Source organism: Phaethon aethereus, assembly GCF_964289735.1.
Source record: "Phaethon aethereus genome assembly, chromosome: 2".
Classification (NCBI taxonomy): Eukaryota; Metazoa; Chordata; class Aves; order Phaethontiformes; family Phaethontidae; genus Phaethon; species Phaethon aethereus.
Window position 1 is genome coordinate 20,622,444 of NC_138582.1, and position 17,426 is coordinate 20,639,869.

General features: G+C 44.2%; 1 protein-coding gene across 1 annotated transcript; it reads left to right on the forward strand.

Annotated features, from left to right (window-relative positions):
* The first annotated feature begins 398 nt into the window (after positions 1-398).
* Positions 399-1,823, forward strand: TMEM74 (transmembrane protein 74). Its single transcript, XM_082015416.1, has one exon. It carries the CDS (start codon positions 604-606, stop codon positions 1,543-1,545), a length of 942 nt encoding a protein of 313 aa, XP_081871542.1. The 5' UTR covers positions 399-603; the 3' UTR covers positions 1,546-1,823.
* Positions 1,824-17,426: the final 15,603 nt, after the last annotated feature.

Consider the following 17,426-nt stretch of genomic DNA (forward strand, 5'->3'; position numbering starts at 1 on the left):
TAATTAGTCTGTGAGTCTGAGTTTAAAATTCTTTATTTGGAAGGGGGTGGGGGAGTTACTTGCTTCTAAAAGAACAGACGACTCTTCTTCTCTGACATTTTACACAGTTATTCTGGTTATCCGGTGCTCTCTGGATGATTTAGGGCCTTAATTGGATATTGGTGTCAAAGGTTGATTAGACTCCCTAATAGATTTTGGATCTGCAAGAGGATTGCAGTGTTAAATGCGTAGTTAAAACAATCGTGTTTGCCATCTCCCCTCGAACAGTTGAGCGGAAGACTGAAGTATTACATTTGCCTTATCTTCTCTTTGGTTTATTAATGTAGCATCACGAGGTTGTCGGGTTTGGTTTTGTTGTTTTTGGGTTTTTTTTTCCCCTCTGCTATTTCATTTGCAGACCGAAAAGAAATGAATGTCAGAGAGGATTTGTTTAATCATTTAACAGCTGACACAAACCACATCCCTAACGAAACATTGGTGAAAGAGTAGAAGATTTCTGGGATACGGCAGCCCCGGTACCGAGAAGCCGCTTCAGCAGGTCAGCGGCAGCGTTCGCTGAAGGATGTGGTAGCCTGGGAGCCGGGGCTCGCCGGGACGAGGCCGATGGCTTGCATGGAGCTTCTCTACTTGACTGAGGAGAGCAGGCAGGCGCCACTGGGCACTGCTACCAGCTGGAGCCTGCCCTCCCCTCCCTACGAGCCGCAGCAGCGTGAGGAGGGTGAGGGGGACCCCAGAGCAGCCCTGCGCTGTGAAAGGCACTGCAAGCCCTTGCAGAGGGGCCCTGTGACTGAGCCCCCCCTGGCACCCCAGCTCTTCCCCCAGGGCACCTCGCCCCAGGAGCACCCTGCACCCTTCGGCAGCTCCCAGCCCTGCCACCTTCCCGAGCCCCTGCCTGGGGAAGAGGACGGAGGGAAGAAGAAAGCCTGCTGCTGTGCCCAGGAACTCGAGACGTCATTCACCTACGTGGATGAAAATGTAAACCTGGAGCATGCAAGAAGTCCCCCCAGTCCCACAGGCGGCCACTGCCGGGATGCCCCTCTGCAGCAGCGCTCCTGCAGGGAGCTGCCACCCGAGTGGGTGCACGATTCTCCTTCCCTGGTCTCCGAGGAGGACGACGCTGCCTCAGAGGTGGCGTCCGGGAAATCCGTGGACTACGGGTTCATCAGTGCCATTTTGTTCCTGGTTAGTGGCATTTTGCTGGTGATAATTTCCTACGTGGTACCCAGAGATGTGACTGTGGATCCCAATACTGTGGCAGCCCGGGAGATGGAGAGGCTGGAGAACGAGAGCGCTAGGATCGGGGCTCACTTGGACCGCTGTGTTATCGCCGGGCTGTGTCTCTTAACCCTGGGGGGAGTGGTGCTCTCCAGCCTACTGATGATGTCCATGTGGAAAGGGGAACTGTACCGGAGGAGCAGGTTTGCATCGTCCAAGGAGTCTGCGAAGCTCTATGGGTCTTTCAATTTCAGAATGAAGTCTGGTGCAAATGATAATATGCTCGAGCTGTCATTAGTTGAGGAAGATGTGCTTGCCATAGATAATTAGTGTGGTCATGATTTTTAAAGGCAGCATTTCTACAGGAAAATATGTTTCATTAAAGAAAACAGATGCAGCTAAAGATAGCTGGTGATGCAGTTTATTTGTCTGATGAGAATGGTTTTTTCTTAAGCTCTATAATCGAATGTCTGCAGTACATGAGCACTTGTAAAGGGAAAACATGCCAGAGAAAATACAACTGATATAAAATAATGAAAACCACTGAATAAAAAGAGATTTGTGATAGTAGGTTCCTCAGATACTTGTTTATCCTAACATAAAACATTCTATTGGTGTCTTGCCTATATAATTTTCTTATTACTCCCATATAGAACAGGAACAACCTTGACAACTTGGAAGCTGTTAATTATTGCAACCTGCAGGATTATTAACAGTCTACTTGGTAGACTGTTAAGAAGCAGGACCAATAATCAAATAGCAGGGCTAATATTTAATTGAGAGGTGCTTTTTTGTCCTTTAATTTTAAGCTGATCCCTTCTCTTCTATTGAGTGAGCTAAGGGAAAAAAGAACACCACTTGGTCATGACTTGCCACAAACCTCCCATATTTTCAAACAATTGTACAATTAGTGATGCTTATTTAAAATATAAAATAAGAGGCAAAGGGCAGGGAACCATATGGCTCATAGTATAGGTGGGAGACAAAAGGCTCTTTCAGCTTGAGGTCAGTGGCTCCATTTCAGTTCAGATTAGCAATGATTGACAGTCATTAACTTCTGATGGCTATAGTGACCCATATAAAAGAAGTTTAGTTCCTGGTGGACAGATGTCTTTGTATGAAAACTGCCATAACTTGAATTAACTGACCTCTTGTTTGGAGTCTCAAAAGACCCAAAGAGTAAAAAGCGTGGGGATGCTGAGACTGAACATTTCTCCTTCAGTACGGGTGCCAGAAGAAATTCAAGCTCAGCTGCAGGGCTTTGCTTATACTGGGACTGTCTGCATCTTACTAGTCCTTTTGAAATTTCAGTTTTATGTCACTAGGCTGTCAGCCATCTCATAACCAGCAAAGAAAGGTCAGGAAGGAGTTTTCTGGGGCTTGTTCAATAAAAAACAATTTATTTGTGAAAAATAAATTGTCAGGAAGTAGAAAGGTTAAGTATCAGGTGGTTTACTGACATGGGGCTCACTTAACGTAGGGAGTGATCAAGGGTACATGTTGCTATTTACTTTATTATCAGCCAGTTTCTGTGGAACAGAAAAACGTGTGTTCTGGCAGTGCTGAGAAAACCAACAAAGATTGTTGTATGCACCGCTGTCATTTCTTACTGAACAGTGGTTTATATATGTATATATATGTCCTGTTAACATATATATGTATGTTTATATATATATATGTGTCCCTGCAAAAGCCAAACATGGGTGAAGAGCTCTTGTCTGTACAGTCCCTGACTGCAGAGTCTTTGTAGAAACATGTGGTTCACTGTCACAGCCCTGTCAGTCATGAGTTAAGTCTTGAATATGAGGAATATCAAATGTTTTTTAAATTACACTTTTTTCCCTGCTGTGATATACCTGAGAAGAGTTCCCTTGGGAAGAGGGGAGGAGATGTCCTTTATGCCCCCTTTACCCAGGAATATGTGGCAGCACAAGGTTCAGAAGAACCAGTGGCAGGTGGAAACGTGGGGTCCTCAAGCGGAGAGACTGAATGCTATTTTGCCACCTGGTTCTTTGTTCCCTCTTCCCTGGTGGTTCATGTCAGGAGACATGCAGCATCTGAGTCTGGCACTCACCTGGTTCGGTCCGTCCTGCTTGCTGGCTGCAGGTGCTGCTGCAGGTGCCTTCGACCGAGGGCTTGAGGAGCTGCGCTGCTCCAGGTTCCTGCCTTTGGTCACTGTAAATAGCATGATGTTGTACCCAGGCTTTAATGTTGACCTTGCAAAAGACATGCTTCTTCAGATGTTACCTGCTCTAACTGCCGCTTCAGTTGAGTGTTACTTGGTAATTAAATGAGCAGCCTTACTAGGTGGTGCTCCTGCCTAGTAGATGATTTTGCCGGTTCATGTCATGATAATGGAATGTGTTCGCGGGCAGGAACTCAACAGTGGCCAGCATCTCCACAGTCATCTTTGGAGAGCTTGCATCCCTCTGGATGTGTCATCAGGGATTTAGGACTGAATTTCTAGGGTAAATAAATGGAATAGCTTCCAGATGGAAGGAGAAGCCTTCAGCCTGTTGTGATCGATGAGAGTGAGGAAGGAAAATAGCCCAAGATAGCAGGACACGGAGGAGGAAGGCTCCTCCTTAGCTGGCCTTTGCCTGCTGGTGGGTATGTGGACACTGCCTGCAGGGATAAACAGCTCCTGGGGATGCTCAAGGCACCCTGAGGTGGGGCGGTGGGGACAGTGCTGCCTCCCATCCTGCTCTGAGGAAGGGAAGGGGCTGGCCATGGCCTCCATAGGTCCAGGGAGAGCTGTGCCAAGCAAGAGGGCAAATGGTGTTGAGCTGGGGCAGCAAAACGGTGTGAGACAGGGGATGGACGTCGCAGGGGATGAAAACCCTTTCATCAGCCTGGGCCCCTAATGGGAATTGCTGTACTCACCTCTGCCACAGAAGCTCTGAAACTGAGGCTGGTGGTTTGAGAGCCATTATTTTTATTTTTTAATGATACACATGCATAAAATTGGAGTACATTCCATTATTGCAGAAAGATGACAGCTAGAGCTGTAAGGATCACAGATTTCTTGTAGGAACCATGGCATGCCTTAATGCTGATTATTAGCACTAGAAAAGGGAACGCTCCCCTGACTGTCAGTAAGTTATTATCAAGTGAGAAGTTTTCTGACACTTTCTAAAATGCCTGTCACAGATCATGAGCCTGCAATACTTAAATGAACCCTCAGATTTTCCCTGAGCATTTTAAGGACACGTAAGTCAACCTAATAATCTAAATATACACTGCAGAAGTATGAGGAGTAAGAAAACTTAAGTAACAGGACTAACACAGTTTCTTTATTTTGGTGTTAGTGTGTGCTATGAAAGGCAAAGGACGACCTTCAGAGTGCGGGAGTTTAGCAGAAAAAAACTCTCAGGGCACTTCTCTGTGTAAAGGATACCTTTACAAAGTTACAGGACTGTGTGGGTTGGTGGTGCGATATAAAACCTCTGGACTTGGGTCCTCATGATGTGTGGTGCAAGAGAGACCAAAACACTGGCTGTCCTTTGGCCGATGGTGGAAAATGAATGTATTAGCCCGCTGCCTGGTGGACGAGCCTTCGCATCGTTCACCTCGCATGAGGCAGAACCAAAGGCTGAGGCCAAGGGAAATTAATTGCCCTCTTGTGCACCCTTGCAATTTGATTTCCCCTGCTCAACATTTGAATGCTTTGAAGGTACAAGAGTGAGAAAATTGTTGGGTTTTTTTTCGTTGCCTGGGTAAAGTTGTCGCATGGATCATTGGAGAGCTTTCTTCTTTGGGGATCTAAATTTTGGGGCATACCAGGTGGGTTTTAGGTGCCTTCTGGAGTACCCCGGAAACATAGCAGGATTTGTGCCGTCAGTCAGTTTCTTTCTGACCGACCCTATCAGCAAAACGTGACACTTTCCCATTTTCTACCTCATGACATGTCCGTGGGCCGGGCCCTGCCCTGGCCTCTGCCTTCCTGCCGGAGGCACCCAGAGGCCAGCAGCTGGGCCGCAGGTGCCCACGCTCCCCCGTGCCGCGGCGCCGGCAGCCTGCGGCTGGCTCCCCACTGTTCAAACAGCTCCCCGGTGACCGGTTTTCTCAGTTTCTTTTTCTGGATTAGATGTTTGTGGCTGAGGCTGGCCATTTGGGAACTGCCTGGCACCTGCTGGGGACTCTCACAAAATGGTGGCCTGTCACCACGCAGTCTCAGCTCCACTGGGGCCACGGGCGCCCGGGGTGGCTCACAGGCGCAGCCGGCCTTGCCTTCTCACTGCCAGCCCGAAGCCGGCCCCGCAGCAGAAAAGCCTGAGACTCTCCTAGGAAGCTACGCTGGGTTGTTGCTGTTTTTGATATGTTTACAGTTTTTTAATCTTTGTAATTCTTTCAAAAATCTGTCTGTAATGTATATGAAGTTCACTGACTGGGAAAGCAACCGACTTAATCTTGTAAAACTTCTTTTTGACCTACAACAGGGCGAAATGTCACAGTCCATCGTGAGCTTTTCAATGGTGCATTTGATGCCTTATTATAATAGCAACAGCATTCTGTACAGATTGAAAAATAAAAGTCTGTAAAGCTAAGCGCTGTTGTCATGGTCATCTTTGCTGCTTGCTGAAAGGCCAGTTGCAGCGGTTGGCTTTTCCTCTCCATGCCGTGGCACAGCCCCCTGTCCTCAGCCACCGGCAGCCATGGCAGGGCCCACACGGGCAGCAGGGCCGCCTGGCGAGAGGCAGCTCCAGATCCGGCTGCGCCGGCGCACTGTGCTTGTCCTGAGCTCACCCAGCGACCATGTCCCTGCCGGCCCATCCTTCCCCGTCATAAACAGCCAGACAATGCGGGCTTTAAAACTCCGCTACACCAGTGTCCCACCTAACTCCGTATAACCAAAAAGTTAGAGAGAAACAGAGGGTGGGACCAGCTGGGGCTGCGTGAGGCCAGGGAGGTGCAGTGGCGGGAGGTGGGTGTCGAGCCCCTGCCTGCCATAACCACGTGCATAACCGCTTTGGTGCCATGTCCTCGCCCTGGCCTGGCTTTGCTGCGGCCAGGGCTGGGTGCCAGCTGGTGCCGGGCCCAGGGATGGCCGCAGTGGCAGTGGGTGGACGTGGACTCCCCAGGAGGCACCGACGGCAGCGGAGGGTGTAGGGAGGGGCAGGAGTGGTGCTCCTGGGGGGCTGCAGGTCAGGTATGGCCACCTCGGCTCACCCCAGGGAAGACGTGGCGGATTCACCTCCCCCTTCCAGAAGGGACACTCGCACGCCATGGCTGTACCAGAGTGGGACAGTGATGGCGAGGTGCTGGCGTAGGGCCAGCGGGGACCAGTGCCAGCAACTGAGCAGGACCTGCAGGGAGCCAGGGACTGCTCCTGGCATGCGTTCTTTGTTCCTGCCAGGTGCCCGGTGCGTGCCAGTTAAGCACCTTAACCACCTCTGACAAGCCCTGCTCCCCCCAGACGCAATACGAAGGTTTGCCATGCAGGTTATGCCTTGTAGCGTCACTTTTCATTCCAGTGTGACAGGAGCAGACCCTTTCCTGCCGCTGCCGCCTGAATGGAAGCGTGGGTGGGAGGTCTGCGCTGGGTGTGGATCCAGGATGGAGCAGGGCCTGTCTGCTCGTATTACCAGTTTCCACAGTGCCAGGTACAACAGGCCCCCAATTTGCAATTCAGGCTTCAGGCTGTTACTGCTATAGGAGTAATAAAGGTGTCCCTGAAGGGAACAAACCGGCCGCTGTAGCGTTGCAGTGGTGCCAGATGTAGCCTATGGTGTGCAACCGATGGTTAGTAACAGGTTAAGAGCATAGGTGTATTTATAGATATGACAATCCATCAGCTTAAAGATCTAGGAGGCTTTCTAACTGAAAGCAAACACTAAATTCATCATTACTCTTTTTTACAGGATTCTTCTTAATCTTGTCTCTTTAAATTTTGAAGGATTCATCGTCATGTACTATATCCACAGCGACTTTTTTTCCCCATGTTTGTAAGTCCTGGCAAGGTCAAGAGTACTGTAGACTGCAGGGAGGCGAGACTTCTCTGATTTTCTTACTAGTTTAAATTAAATTGTAGCTGTTACAAATTTGCAAAAAACCAGACAAGAACCTCGTCTTTGAAATGTACCTGGTTAATATTTGTTTGAGTGAACGTAAATGCAGTGCCTGCTGTAGAAACTCAGCCAAATAATGCACATTTTAATTAGATTTTCAATACAAATCCACAGTTAAAATACTTCTGCAGGCTTGCTGTATTAAAGACTTGTAAAGAGTTTTCTGCTCATTGATGTGCAGAATTGTCCACCTTTACGTATGGTAAAAATACTGAGGTATTACCATTAACTGAGTTGCACTTCACGGGCATTTGGTCATGCCTATGAGTAAGGGCATTGCAATTTAACAAACACATATATTTTTTATTCACCTGTCTCCAGCATACAACCTGCAGACCAGCACTAAAAGTGCTCCCGTCTGCATTGAGAAGTACGGTACCGTGTAGCATGATACATGTTGCTTTCCAAAAGCCTCCTGCACACAGATATCAAAGCTCCGTACAGAGCATATAGTGCTCCCATTTTACAGATGAAGTGACTCAACTCCTTTGCCCAGAGAGCCAGCTGGAGATCTGAGGACAGAAAACAAGGCCTCTTAGGTCACAGTCCAGCACTGCAGAAAGAGCTTAATTATTGCAGAACTCCTAGAATAAATTAATCCAGAAGGGATAGCAATTTTTTTTTTTCTGAAGAATGCTATTAAAGTGTAATTTCAAGCAGAAAAGAATTTTAAAGAAACCTAGCAAAGTCAATACAAACTAAATTTTGCTAATATTTGCAGGAATTTGGGGAAGGTTTTGCACATTTAAGGCATTTGTATTATAGTAAGTTTTTTTTTTAAGATTTCAAAAAATCAATAGACTTCTGCTGAAATAATAAAACAGATATCTTTATATCAGCACAAAAGTCTTCTCTTTTCCAATAATAGTCTCAGCTTTGACAGATGTGTACGCAGGGAAATTCAGCTATTGTTGAATAAAACATTTCCAGAAGCAAAATTGATTAAGTCCCTTTTGTAGAGGAAAAAAATCAATTCTTCCCATTAGAAGTATCTAAAAGTTGTTGATCAGCTAGAAATGTAAATGAAGTCCTTTAATCACCATTCTCCAACTGCAGTGTATCCATTTAGAGAAGATTGTCTTTTGTCTCTTTATAGCTTAAAATAAATTTGGTTCAACTCTAACACGAAGCAGCTTTTGACAAACTAGCCAGCGAACTGTGCTCGAATGTAAATAGTATCAAGTAGCTATCCTGACATTTTGGTATTGCTTTTTCCAAGGATTAGCTGTTCATGAAATGAATGTATACTTGGTAACAATATATCCAAGCTGGGAACAAAATTATATTCACGGAAAGGCAGAGTAGTAGAAAGTACGTGACTATTTTCAGTTTCTACGTATTGTCTTCTGGTTTCATGTAATAAAGACAGCACTTTCAAGATCTTTTGATTAGTAATTGTCAAGGACTATTAAGGGTCACAGAGTTCCATCAACAGAAAGATGCAAAGTCTCTAGCTCTGTAAGGCCCTAAGCATCTGATTGCTAAGAGCTGAGAGAGTATGCTGGTGCATGCTTGCCCTACACTTTGTTTCAGATACAGCAGTATCTGCTGCAGGCTACTATCTGAGACAATTTTGTGATAGATGGACCTTTGATTTGATCTAGCCTGACCCCGTGTTCTCAAAACTTTATGCTTTGCCTATAGTGAGAATACCAAGTAGTTGCTTTTGCTGCTGTGGCTTCCCAAAGAAGGAACTACGGATCAGTAAGTCACAGCCTTACCTTTGTTTTTCCCTCCTTACAGGAATGGTAACCATGGCTGGAAGTGCTCTTGAGAGGTCATTTTCCAGTCTTCTGGAACTTCATTCACCCTCCATCAGTCCTCAAAGATAATTGCTCATGGCTGTGAAATTGCTTTACTCAATTCCCTGAGCACTCTGGGGTGAATTTTATAAGGCTCACATGATTTGAAGATATATAGTGTACCTATGTAGTCTCTTTTTCTGCTCTCTACCAGCCTACGTTCTTAATAAGTTCTAGTGTCTATGGATAGTCTGAATTGTTTTAGATTTTTTAATGAGGTAAATAAAAAATAATAGACTGAAGCACTTCACCTTCTCAGCATCATTTTCAATTGTGCTCGTCTCTCCCTCCCCACAAAGCAAAAAACCCATTCTTTCTTTCTCTTTTTTCTTTCTGATATAAATACAGAGCACTTCCTCATAACCTTTTTTCCTCTTCTAGCAGGATCTCACTTGCTGTCCTTGCCTGTTGTCCCCACGAAAAAAAATATTAGTTATTAAATACATGTCCCAATTTCCCCAGTGGGGAAATTTCTTAAATTTTAGGTCACTTTCATGATTAGCCAAACCGGTGTTTACAATGCTTATTTTTCTTTCACATTTTCACATTTTGCATATGTTTGTCTTGTTTCCTTAATTCTGGTCAAGGATTTGCTAAATTTCCTGAATGTCTCTTTGCTTTAAACTTCTGTTTCCTGGCAGCGCACCAACTAGCGCTTTGAATTTACGGGAAGTTTCTTGTTCCTTTGGATCCCTTGTCTAGAGGCAGAAATAATCTGCTGTACCAGCTCTATACTGTGTTCATATTTTTTTTTTTTATACAGGCTGAGCTTGGTGAGCACCCTAGTGACTGGGTTCCCCACTCCAGCCCATTTCCATTTTTTCCTCTCTCAGCCTTTCTTCGATGTGGGCAGCACTGTTTCAGGATGGAGATTTTGTGGCACTATTGCTCTTTAAGCCAAACCATGTTACTAAGGAAAATGCTCCTGGCTTATCTATGATATCAAATGACAATGCACAGCTATTGAGATGGGAAGTATCTTCACTTAAACTTCACAGGGTATTGAAACCAGTCTTAGCAAAGCAGCGAGTGAGAGGCAAAAATCAATACTGGACAGTGCTGAAATGCCTCAGTTCAGCTGCTGTTTTAAGCGGCTTGCACAGACCTTTCAAATCATGTTGCCAACAAATGGAGGAAATAAAGCTTTTAAAAAGTCAGAGAATTATTAATAGTGTGTTTGACCTCCAGCTCTGCACAGTCTACAAAAAGAGCATCATTTGTCATACGCTGCTGCCTAATGCCTAATTCTGCAGCCCCTGTTGGGAAGCAGTTGCGCATAGGAGAAGTGCATTGCAGAGAGTGAGGGTCAAAGCTTTAGATCCATGATGGACTATGGGAGGGAAAGAGAGAGGGAACAGCTTGTGGTAAACCCCTGAACAAAAAGGGAGGTGGTACAGGAACCATTCACCTCATACATCATTCACACGCTAATGGTATTTCTTGTCCTGATGTGTGAGAGAAGAACATTGACTGTGCTGAGGTTACACTTTCAGCTCTCCAGCCGGGATAGAGAAGTATGGAGAGAAGCAAATGTCAGATGTCTTCATGAGAAAATGAATGCTGCAGCCACCATCCCAGAGTCCGAGGAGTGATCTGGGGCCCAGCACCTCCAGCTGGGCTCCTCAGCGGGCTGGTCTGTCGCACAGCGTTTGCAGCACAAAGAAGCAGCCTGAACCTTTATTAACTTTAACCACTGTCTGAGTAACCTAAAGTGACAATCCATTTCTCTTATTGCTGTTATTAAGTCACTTTTGGACAATGCTTTATCATCTGCAGGAAAAAGAAGAGAAGATGTAATGCAGAAAGCAAGTTTTTAGGTAAAATTAGCCTGTCTGACAAGAGGAGAAAAATGCCACGTATTGGGCTTAACAAATCCTTACATTGATTTCTGGAATGAGAGTCCTTCCAGGAGCACCACAAATGCATGTCTTTATTTAGTGCTTGGATTCAAAGAGCTGTCAATCTTTCTCTACCCAGACAACTCCCATTTGTGTTCACGTCTCGGGTGGTTCAGGGTCATACATTCTTTCTGCTTGTGCTATTCTTGCTTTACCCTTTGAAGCCAGCTCCACAGTCCTTCATAAGCCTCACGTATGCACGCACCCATACAGAACCACTTGAACACCGCTGCCTTGGTGGCAGCGGCCAGTGTCCGGCTCACACATGGCACCACCGCAGCTCCAGGAGTGCACGCGTGAGCCTGGATAATGGAATATATTTCTGTTCTCACAGGGAGTCTTAAATATACTTTTAAATATCCATAGGGGTCTCATTTATACCTTTCCATCTGAGAGCCCAAATCTCGTCTATCCGTGGACATGCCTTGGTGTGTGCTCTGCAGCCCAGCAAAGAACTGGTTCCTCCTCTTATGGCTGTCCTGCGTATTATCTGGTTCTGGGTCCAGTGCGTAGGAATAAAAAGGCAATTATTTTATATGTCCCCTCCAATTCAGATGGGATTAAGCCTACCTTTCAGCTGGGTGGCTGAGGTAGCCCAAGATAAAATTTGAGGCCACTAAGAAGTTACTGTTCCTGCACAGAGCAAGATGAAAGGAAAGGAGTTGTGACTCAGAGGGATAAACAGCTCCTGGGGATGCTCTGCAGCACAGCAGTAATAGCTCAAGGCTGTGGCTCAAAATCACAGTCTTAACTACAGTAAACAGAACAGTTTTTAGTGTTTTTTTTACAAGGGTGAAGGGTAGAATCCAGACCATGGAAGACTGACATGGAAAGTTTGTACCATATTTAAGAATCCTTCACTGGACATACCCCACATCCCATTTAAACATGCTACAACACACAATAACAAACTTAGATAAATAGCCGTAGTCATTTATTTACATGCAGATGTGTATCCAAACACCACAGGATGTGAATCTGTCACAGCTCTGAGGGAGAGAGCAGCTCTCTTTAGCTTGAACTGAAGCCTCTCCCATGGGATCCCCAAGCTAATTGCTATGTTCATCCAAGATGTTTACTGTTGTTTATATAGGACAATGTTTGGATTAGTTTGTGTTTTAATGAAAGTATTTTAAGCATACGCAGTTACCTGTGCATCTTACTGTTTTATCTTGGTGAACAGAAGGGGAAAAAAATGAGAAAAATACTTTTCATTCTTCTTTTGTCAGAGAAAGTATAAGGAACTAGAAAGAAGAAAATGAGAGAGAGAGTCAAGGTCTTGCCGGAAAGCAGGTAGGAATATGGATTTCATAGTGTGAATAGCTACAATCAATAATTATTGGGGAAATGGATTTCACATTTCATACTGATTTTAATTTAGCCAGCTTGATTGATGCTGTTGTAACACAGGAGGCCAATCAAGAATGTAAATAAAAATAAAATAAAAAAGAAAACCAAAGGCAGGTCCTTACAGAGCAATACAAAATCAATGACTTACGGATGTTTTGGTGGTGGTAAATGTTTTTGAGTCACAATATATCTATCTACTACAATCACAGATTAGTTGTTCTTTATACTAGTAAACCAATTTATCATCAATAATAAAAGTCCTGATTTTGAAAGCAGTGGCTCCATTTCATAAAATATGTCCTCTAGTTATGTTCAGTGTGTTCAAAGGTCCCTATCCATTTCTATTTTAATGGAGGGGACAGCCAGTTGCTGGGAGTTTCTTAGACTACACTATATGAGACCAATTAAATTTCTAGTGATGGTAATGTCAAGGCATTCTTTGAATTTAATTGCTTTGGACAGACCTTAAATTCTCTCTCACATTGTTTTGTCATCTTTGAGAATAAAAGTTGATTTTGCAATTAATTTGAGGACACTCTACATTCTCCAAGTTTTCCTAAGGGCACAACTCGCCCCAAGACCTTAGGCAGCAGCTGCATGAGCAACTGAATAAATCCATCAGTTTTCTGATGTTCCAAAGGGGGATCTTGTTTCTCCTCCACTCTTTCTCTCTCCTTCACTCTTCCCCCTCCTCTCCCAGCCATGCAGTCCCTCTCTGCCTTGTGTGCCAACTCTGATGGTTGTCAATCCCCTTTATAAGCTGATGCCAGGCTTGAAAGAAGACTCTTTCATGATTATTAGAACAATTTTCATCTCGCCTTTCCATTTTCCTATGTCCCACTTGCTTCCCACCTTGGGAAGAAACCCAGATGCTCCTGGGAATTTGCTTCTCGGGACATCCCTGTGTGGGTGGGGACAGACAGACCCTTGCCTGAGCTATGCAGGCCTTTGAGCTAACTGGGTACAGGGCCAGCCCTGGTCCCAAGCAGCGTAGAGCTGCCGTAGCATGGCACAGTGCCCAAGCAATATACTGTGCGTCTCAGCATATTGACACAGCTATGTGGTTTGTGGAGTGGGAGTACCTCACACATGGTTCGTCTAGGTTTGGGCAAAGGGAGCTTGAGCCGGATGCGGCTGCCTCAGTAGCCTTACGTCCTTAACCATCACGTTGATTGTCCTTGCTGCTCTGCCAGCTCTGCCTGTATCCTCACCCCTCTCTTCCTTCAGCATCTTCTCTCCTGTTAATTCTATATCTCTTGTATTACTCACAGTCTCTTTGCTGTCATGAGCTGCATGCGAATGCTGTGCTTATTTTTCAAGATAATGCATTTCTGCTATCTCCATGAAATATGTGTTTTCCATTCAGTTTATTAGCTAATTAAACTAATCTCTAGAAAACCTTCAAAATGTCTTCTGCTCTTCTGCCATGAAGCTAATTTATCTTTTCAATGTGTGCCAGCTCAATTTATCTTTTATGCTGGCAGTAGGAAAATGGTCTACATGTGCTGCAGAAAAGTTTGGTTTTCATACGTTTTTATCCAAAGTGTTTCAAAATAATGATCTAAAAGTCAGTTTCAGATATTCAGGAACCTTTGGCAGAATGATCTGCAGCAAAAGAAGCATATGGAAAGTACAGGCATTTTCTGATCTTATCCCTCAAGCTGACAGATAAATAACTTGCCAAAACAGAGATTGCTTAGAAGCTAAGAAATAATTTTCTTTTCTCAGAAACATGTCCTAATGACTATTCATTCCCTTTGAGCTGATCACTGGATGACACTCAGTGTGTCAGCTTTCAGAGTTTCATAAAAACTACTGGTAGAGGAGAAGCCCTTTCAGAGAATCATGGTGGAGGCTGGTGGACACCTCTGGAGCTTGTCTAGTCCAGCCCCTGCTCAAGCAAGGTCATCAAGAGAAGATTGCCCACAGCTTGTCCAGTTGAGTTTTGAGTAGCTCCACAGATGGACACTCCACAGCCTCTCTGGGGAACGTGTTCCAGTGTTTGACCACCTGCACTGTAAAAAAAGGTCTTTCTGATCATTAAACGGATTTTTACGTATTTCATTTTGTGCCCATTGCCTCTTGCCCTGTCAGTGGGCACCACCGAGAAGAGTCTGGCTTTGTCTTCTTTATCCCCCCTCCTCAGGTATTTATACACATGGATAAGATCCCCCTGAGCCTTCCCTTCTCCAGGCTGAGCAGTTGATTATGATAAAGCCAGAGCATCATACTTCAAAGCCATCGCACATCGAGGAGCACAGACCTTCCAGCAATTACAACTTGTAGCACCTTCTGGCTGGGTCTAGAGATCTCTGCCTCTACGCAGGTGACAAGGGAAACACTGTTCCAAGACAGATGTCTCCTAAAGAAAAAAGATATTTTTCCTCAACACAAGCAAGCACTGTGAGGTGATTTAGAAGGAGTTTCATTATTTTGCCTCCACCCAGCAAAATGAAAATAATTTGCTTACCTTATGTCAGTTTGAAATGACAATATCTGAAATGAGAAGCTGAAGCCTTTGCACAAGCATGTTAAAATGAAATTTTATAATTTTGTGAATTCCTCCCTGTTTTTAGTTCATCTTAAAACTAGTCATGAACTTTGACAATTTTACTTTTCATCACAACACTATTAATCATTCCCATCTCAGTTCTACATCTATTTGGCGCATTTTGATCTCCTCATTTTTGTGTGGGTTTGATTGATGAACACCAGAATGCAGATACTGGGCATTTTAACATTTTTTTTCATCTGAAGAAAGCAACTTGTCAATTAACAGAGTCAGATATCTGCAGCATATATCAGTTCATGCTTCCCGTCAGCAAAGACATTTCATTATTTTGCCACTTGCTTAGCTCATAAATGATGTCATGCGCTTTCTTATTTACTTTTTACAGTGCAGGAGGTGACTGCATGACAACATCTTTCTCTCCTCAGAAGTTTTAAGTGTCATGCCTTTTTTTTTTTTCTTTTTTTTTTTTTTTGCCAGAGGAGATGCTCAGACTCTTTTTGGATTAATACCGGTTTTCTTGAACTAAGGTAAAAAAAGCAGTAAATATTAAAAAACTATATCCTCCAGCTGGATTGTTAGCATGAGTTAAAAATGCAAACAGCTTGTAATTAACTACAGTGTGTAAAGAGGTTTATTCTCTGGCCCTGAATCAATATGAGCTTTGCCAACGGCTGTGGCCCACAGTCTACAAAATTCTACATACTGCAAAGTATTTCTTCCATAGCTGTGAAAACAGATAAAGCACTAATGAAATTTGAGGTTATGATGGTAATTGGTCTTACTGGTATGGAAACCCAGCTTGTGCTGGCTTAGTACGACAGCGTCTCCATCGCAGCACGATTTCTGTGAGTGCCTTCTGTTTCCTGCCCCTCTGGCAAAGCCCCGAGGGACACGCTGCGCCAAGCAGTCCTCACAACACCAGGATGAAGCAAGTGCTGCTTCCAGCAGATTTATGTCTGCTCGTTAATTGAAGCTTTACCAAAGATGTGGTTGCTGTTTCTGCTTCTTTGTATTGTCTGGTGTCTAATAAGGTGTGAGCTGTCGCTACACTTTTCCCTTAGCTGGAGCACTTAAAAGGTCCCTGTCTCCTATTCAATTGCTAATGTTCACTGAATGTAACAATATATATGGCATTTATCCCCCTGTCAAATTAGACTGGGATTGGTTAATGTGATCAAAATTTATGGAAGAAAGGTTGCTGATAGACATGTACTTGTGAACATATATATACAGGGTAAGTGCGGGACCCTCATTTTGATGTGCAGAAGTGGCCTACTGAAAAGGCACTCTCCATCACTAGGACAAACCAGGCTGGGGGTTTTTTTATGGTTTTGTGGCTTGGTTGTATTCACAGTTCTAACAATTCTGAGTTTCAGAAACATTTCAGTAATAATTCTTGGTTGCTGAATGTGATTGCAATATATAAGAACTTAACTTTTTATATGCATGCTTTCAGCATTTCCCATCCTGATAGGATATTTGATTTGTTAATAAATCTTGTACTGAGGTAAAGCTATATTTTCCTACTGTAATTACCCATGAAAATTATATCAGTGCAGGCAGGAATAAAGTACAGATTAAACAAGGTCTAAAATAAAGGCACTTTGAAGACCAAGTTTCTTACATTAGTCCCTCCTGGGAAATTTAGAGGCACATTAATTACCGCCTTCTGCCTCTAAGTTCTTCTGCACTCTAATGGTATATACCCATGTACAAAGACACGAAAGGATTTCTGTATTATCCTGTACGTGGAAAGCAGGGCATACTGCTATCCACAGTTCAACAGAAGATGATACATTGATCTTTGACAAGCAAAGGACAAAAGGAGGGTTATGATCTGGCATTTTCAAGCAGCACCAGTGAAGCAAAACCTCACGAACAGCACTATATGAGCTCAAGCCCTTTGTCATGACAGAGCAAAGACCTTTGCTCTGTATTGTTTATCCACAGGTACACACACAAAAGTACAGGATGTTCTCACCTCAGTCTATATATACTTACTGGAGACCAGAAATTGGTAGTAGAGGGCTCCTGGATTTAGCAGATGGATTTATAGCCCGACCAGCACTGGTAGTTTAGGCAAGTTGGAGTAACATACCACGTGAACACTTTACTGAGTATTTTGCACCCCTGGAAGTTTGAAAAACCAGATGAGTGTTTTTCCTAAATAAAAGTAATAACAATTATAGTAATTATTATAATTATAATAGAAGTCCCATGTGCCATGTAATACAGGAGATCATAGAGGTAATTACAGTCTCTTGTGACCGTACATGCAGTAATTGATTGTAACTACTCTTCTTTGAAGCCTTAGCATGCTTTACTGGCCTGAATTAGAGCCACTGAGTCGTCTCGTGCAGGTCACATACCATAGCCACTTTGCTTCAATTCTCCACACGTATTGTTTCCCTCACCTTATATACCTGCCTCACAGAGCAAGGCTGTGGAGGGAGCAGTCTGAGCATCTCTTCTCTGCCCCTGTGCACCAGCCCAAGGAGTGGAGTAAGCCCTTCCCTCTGCAGGGAGAAGGTCAATATGCATGCCCTTCGTATTGGGTTTGCATGGCGAGGTTTTGGTAGTG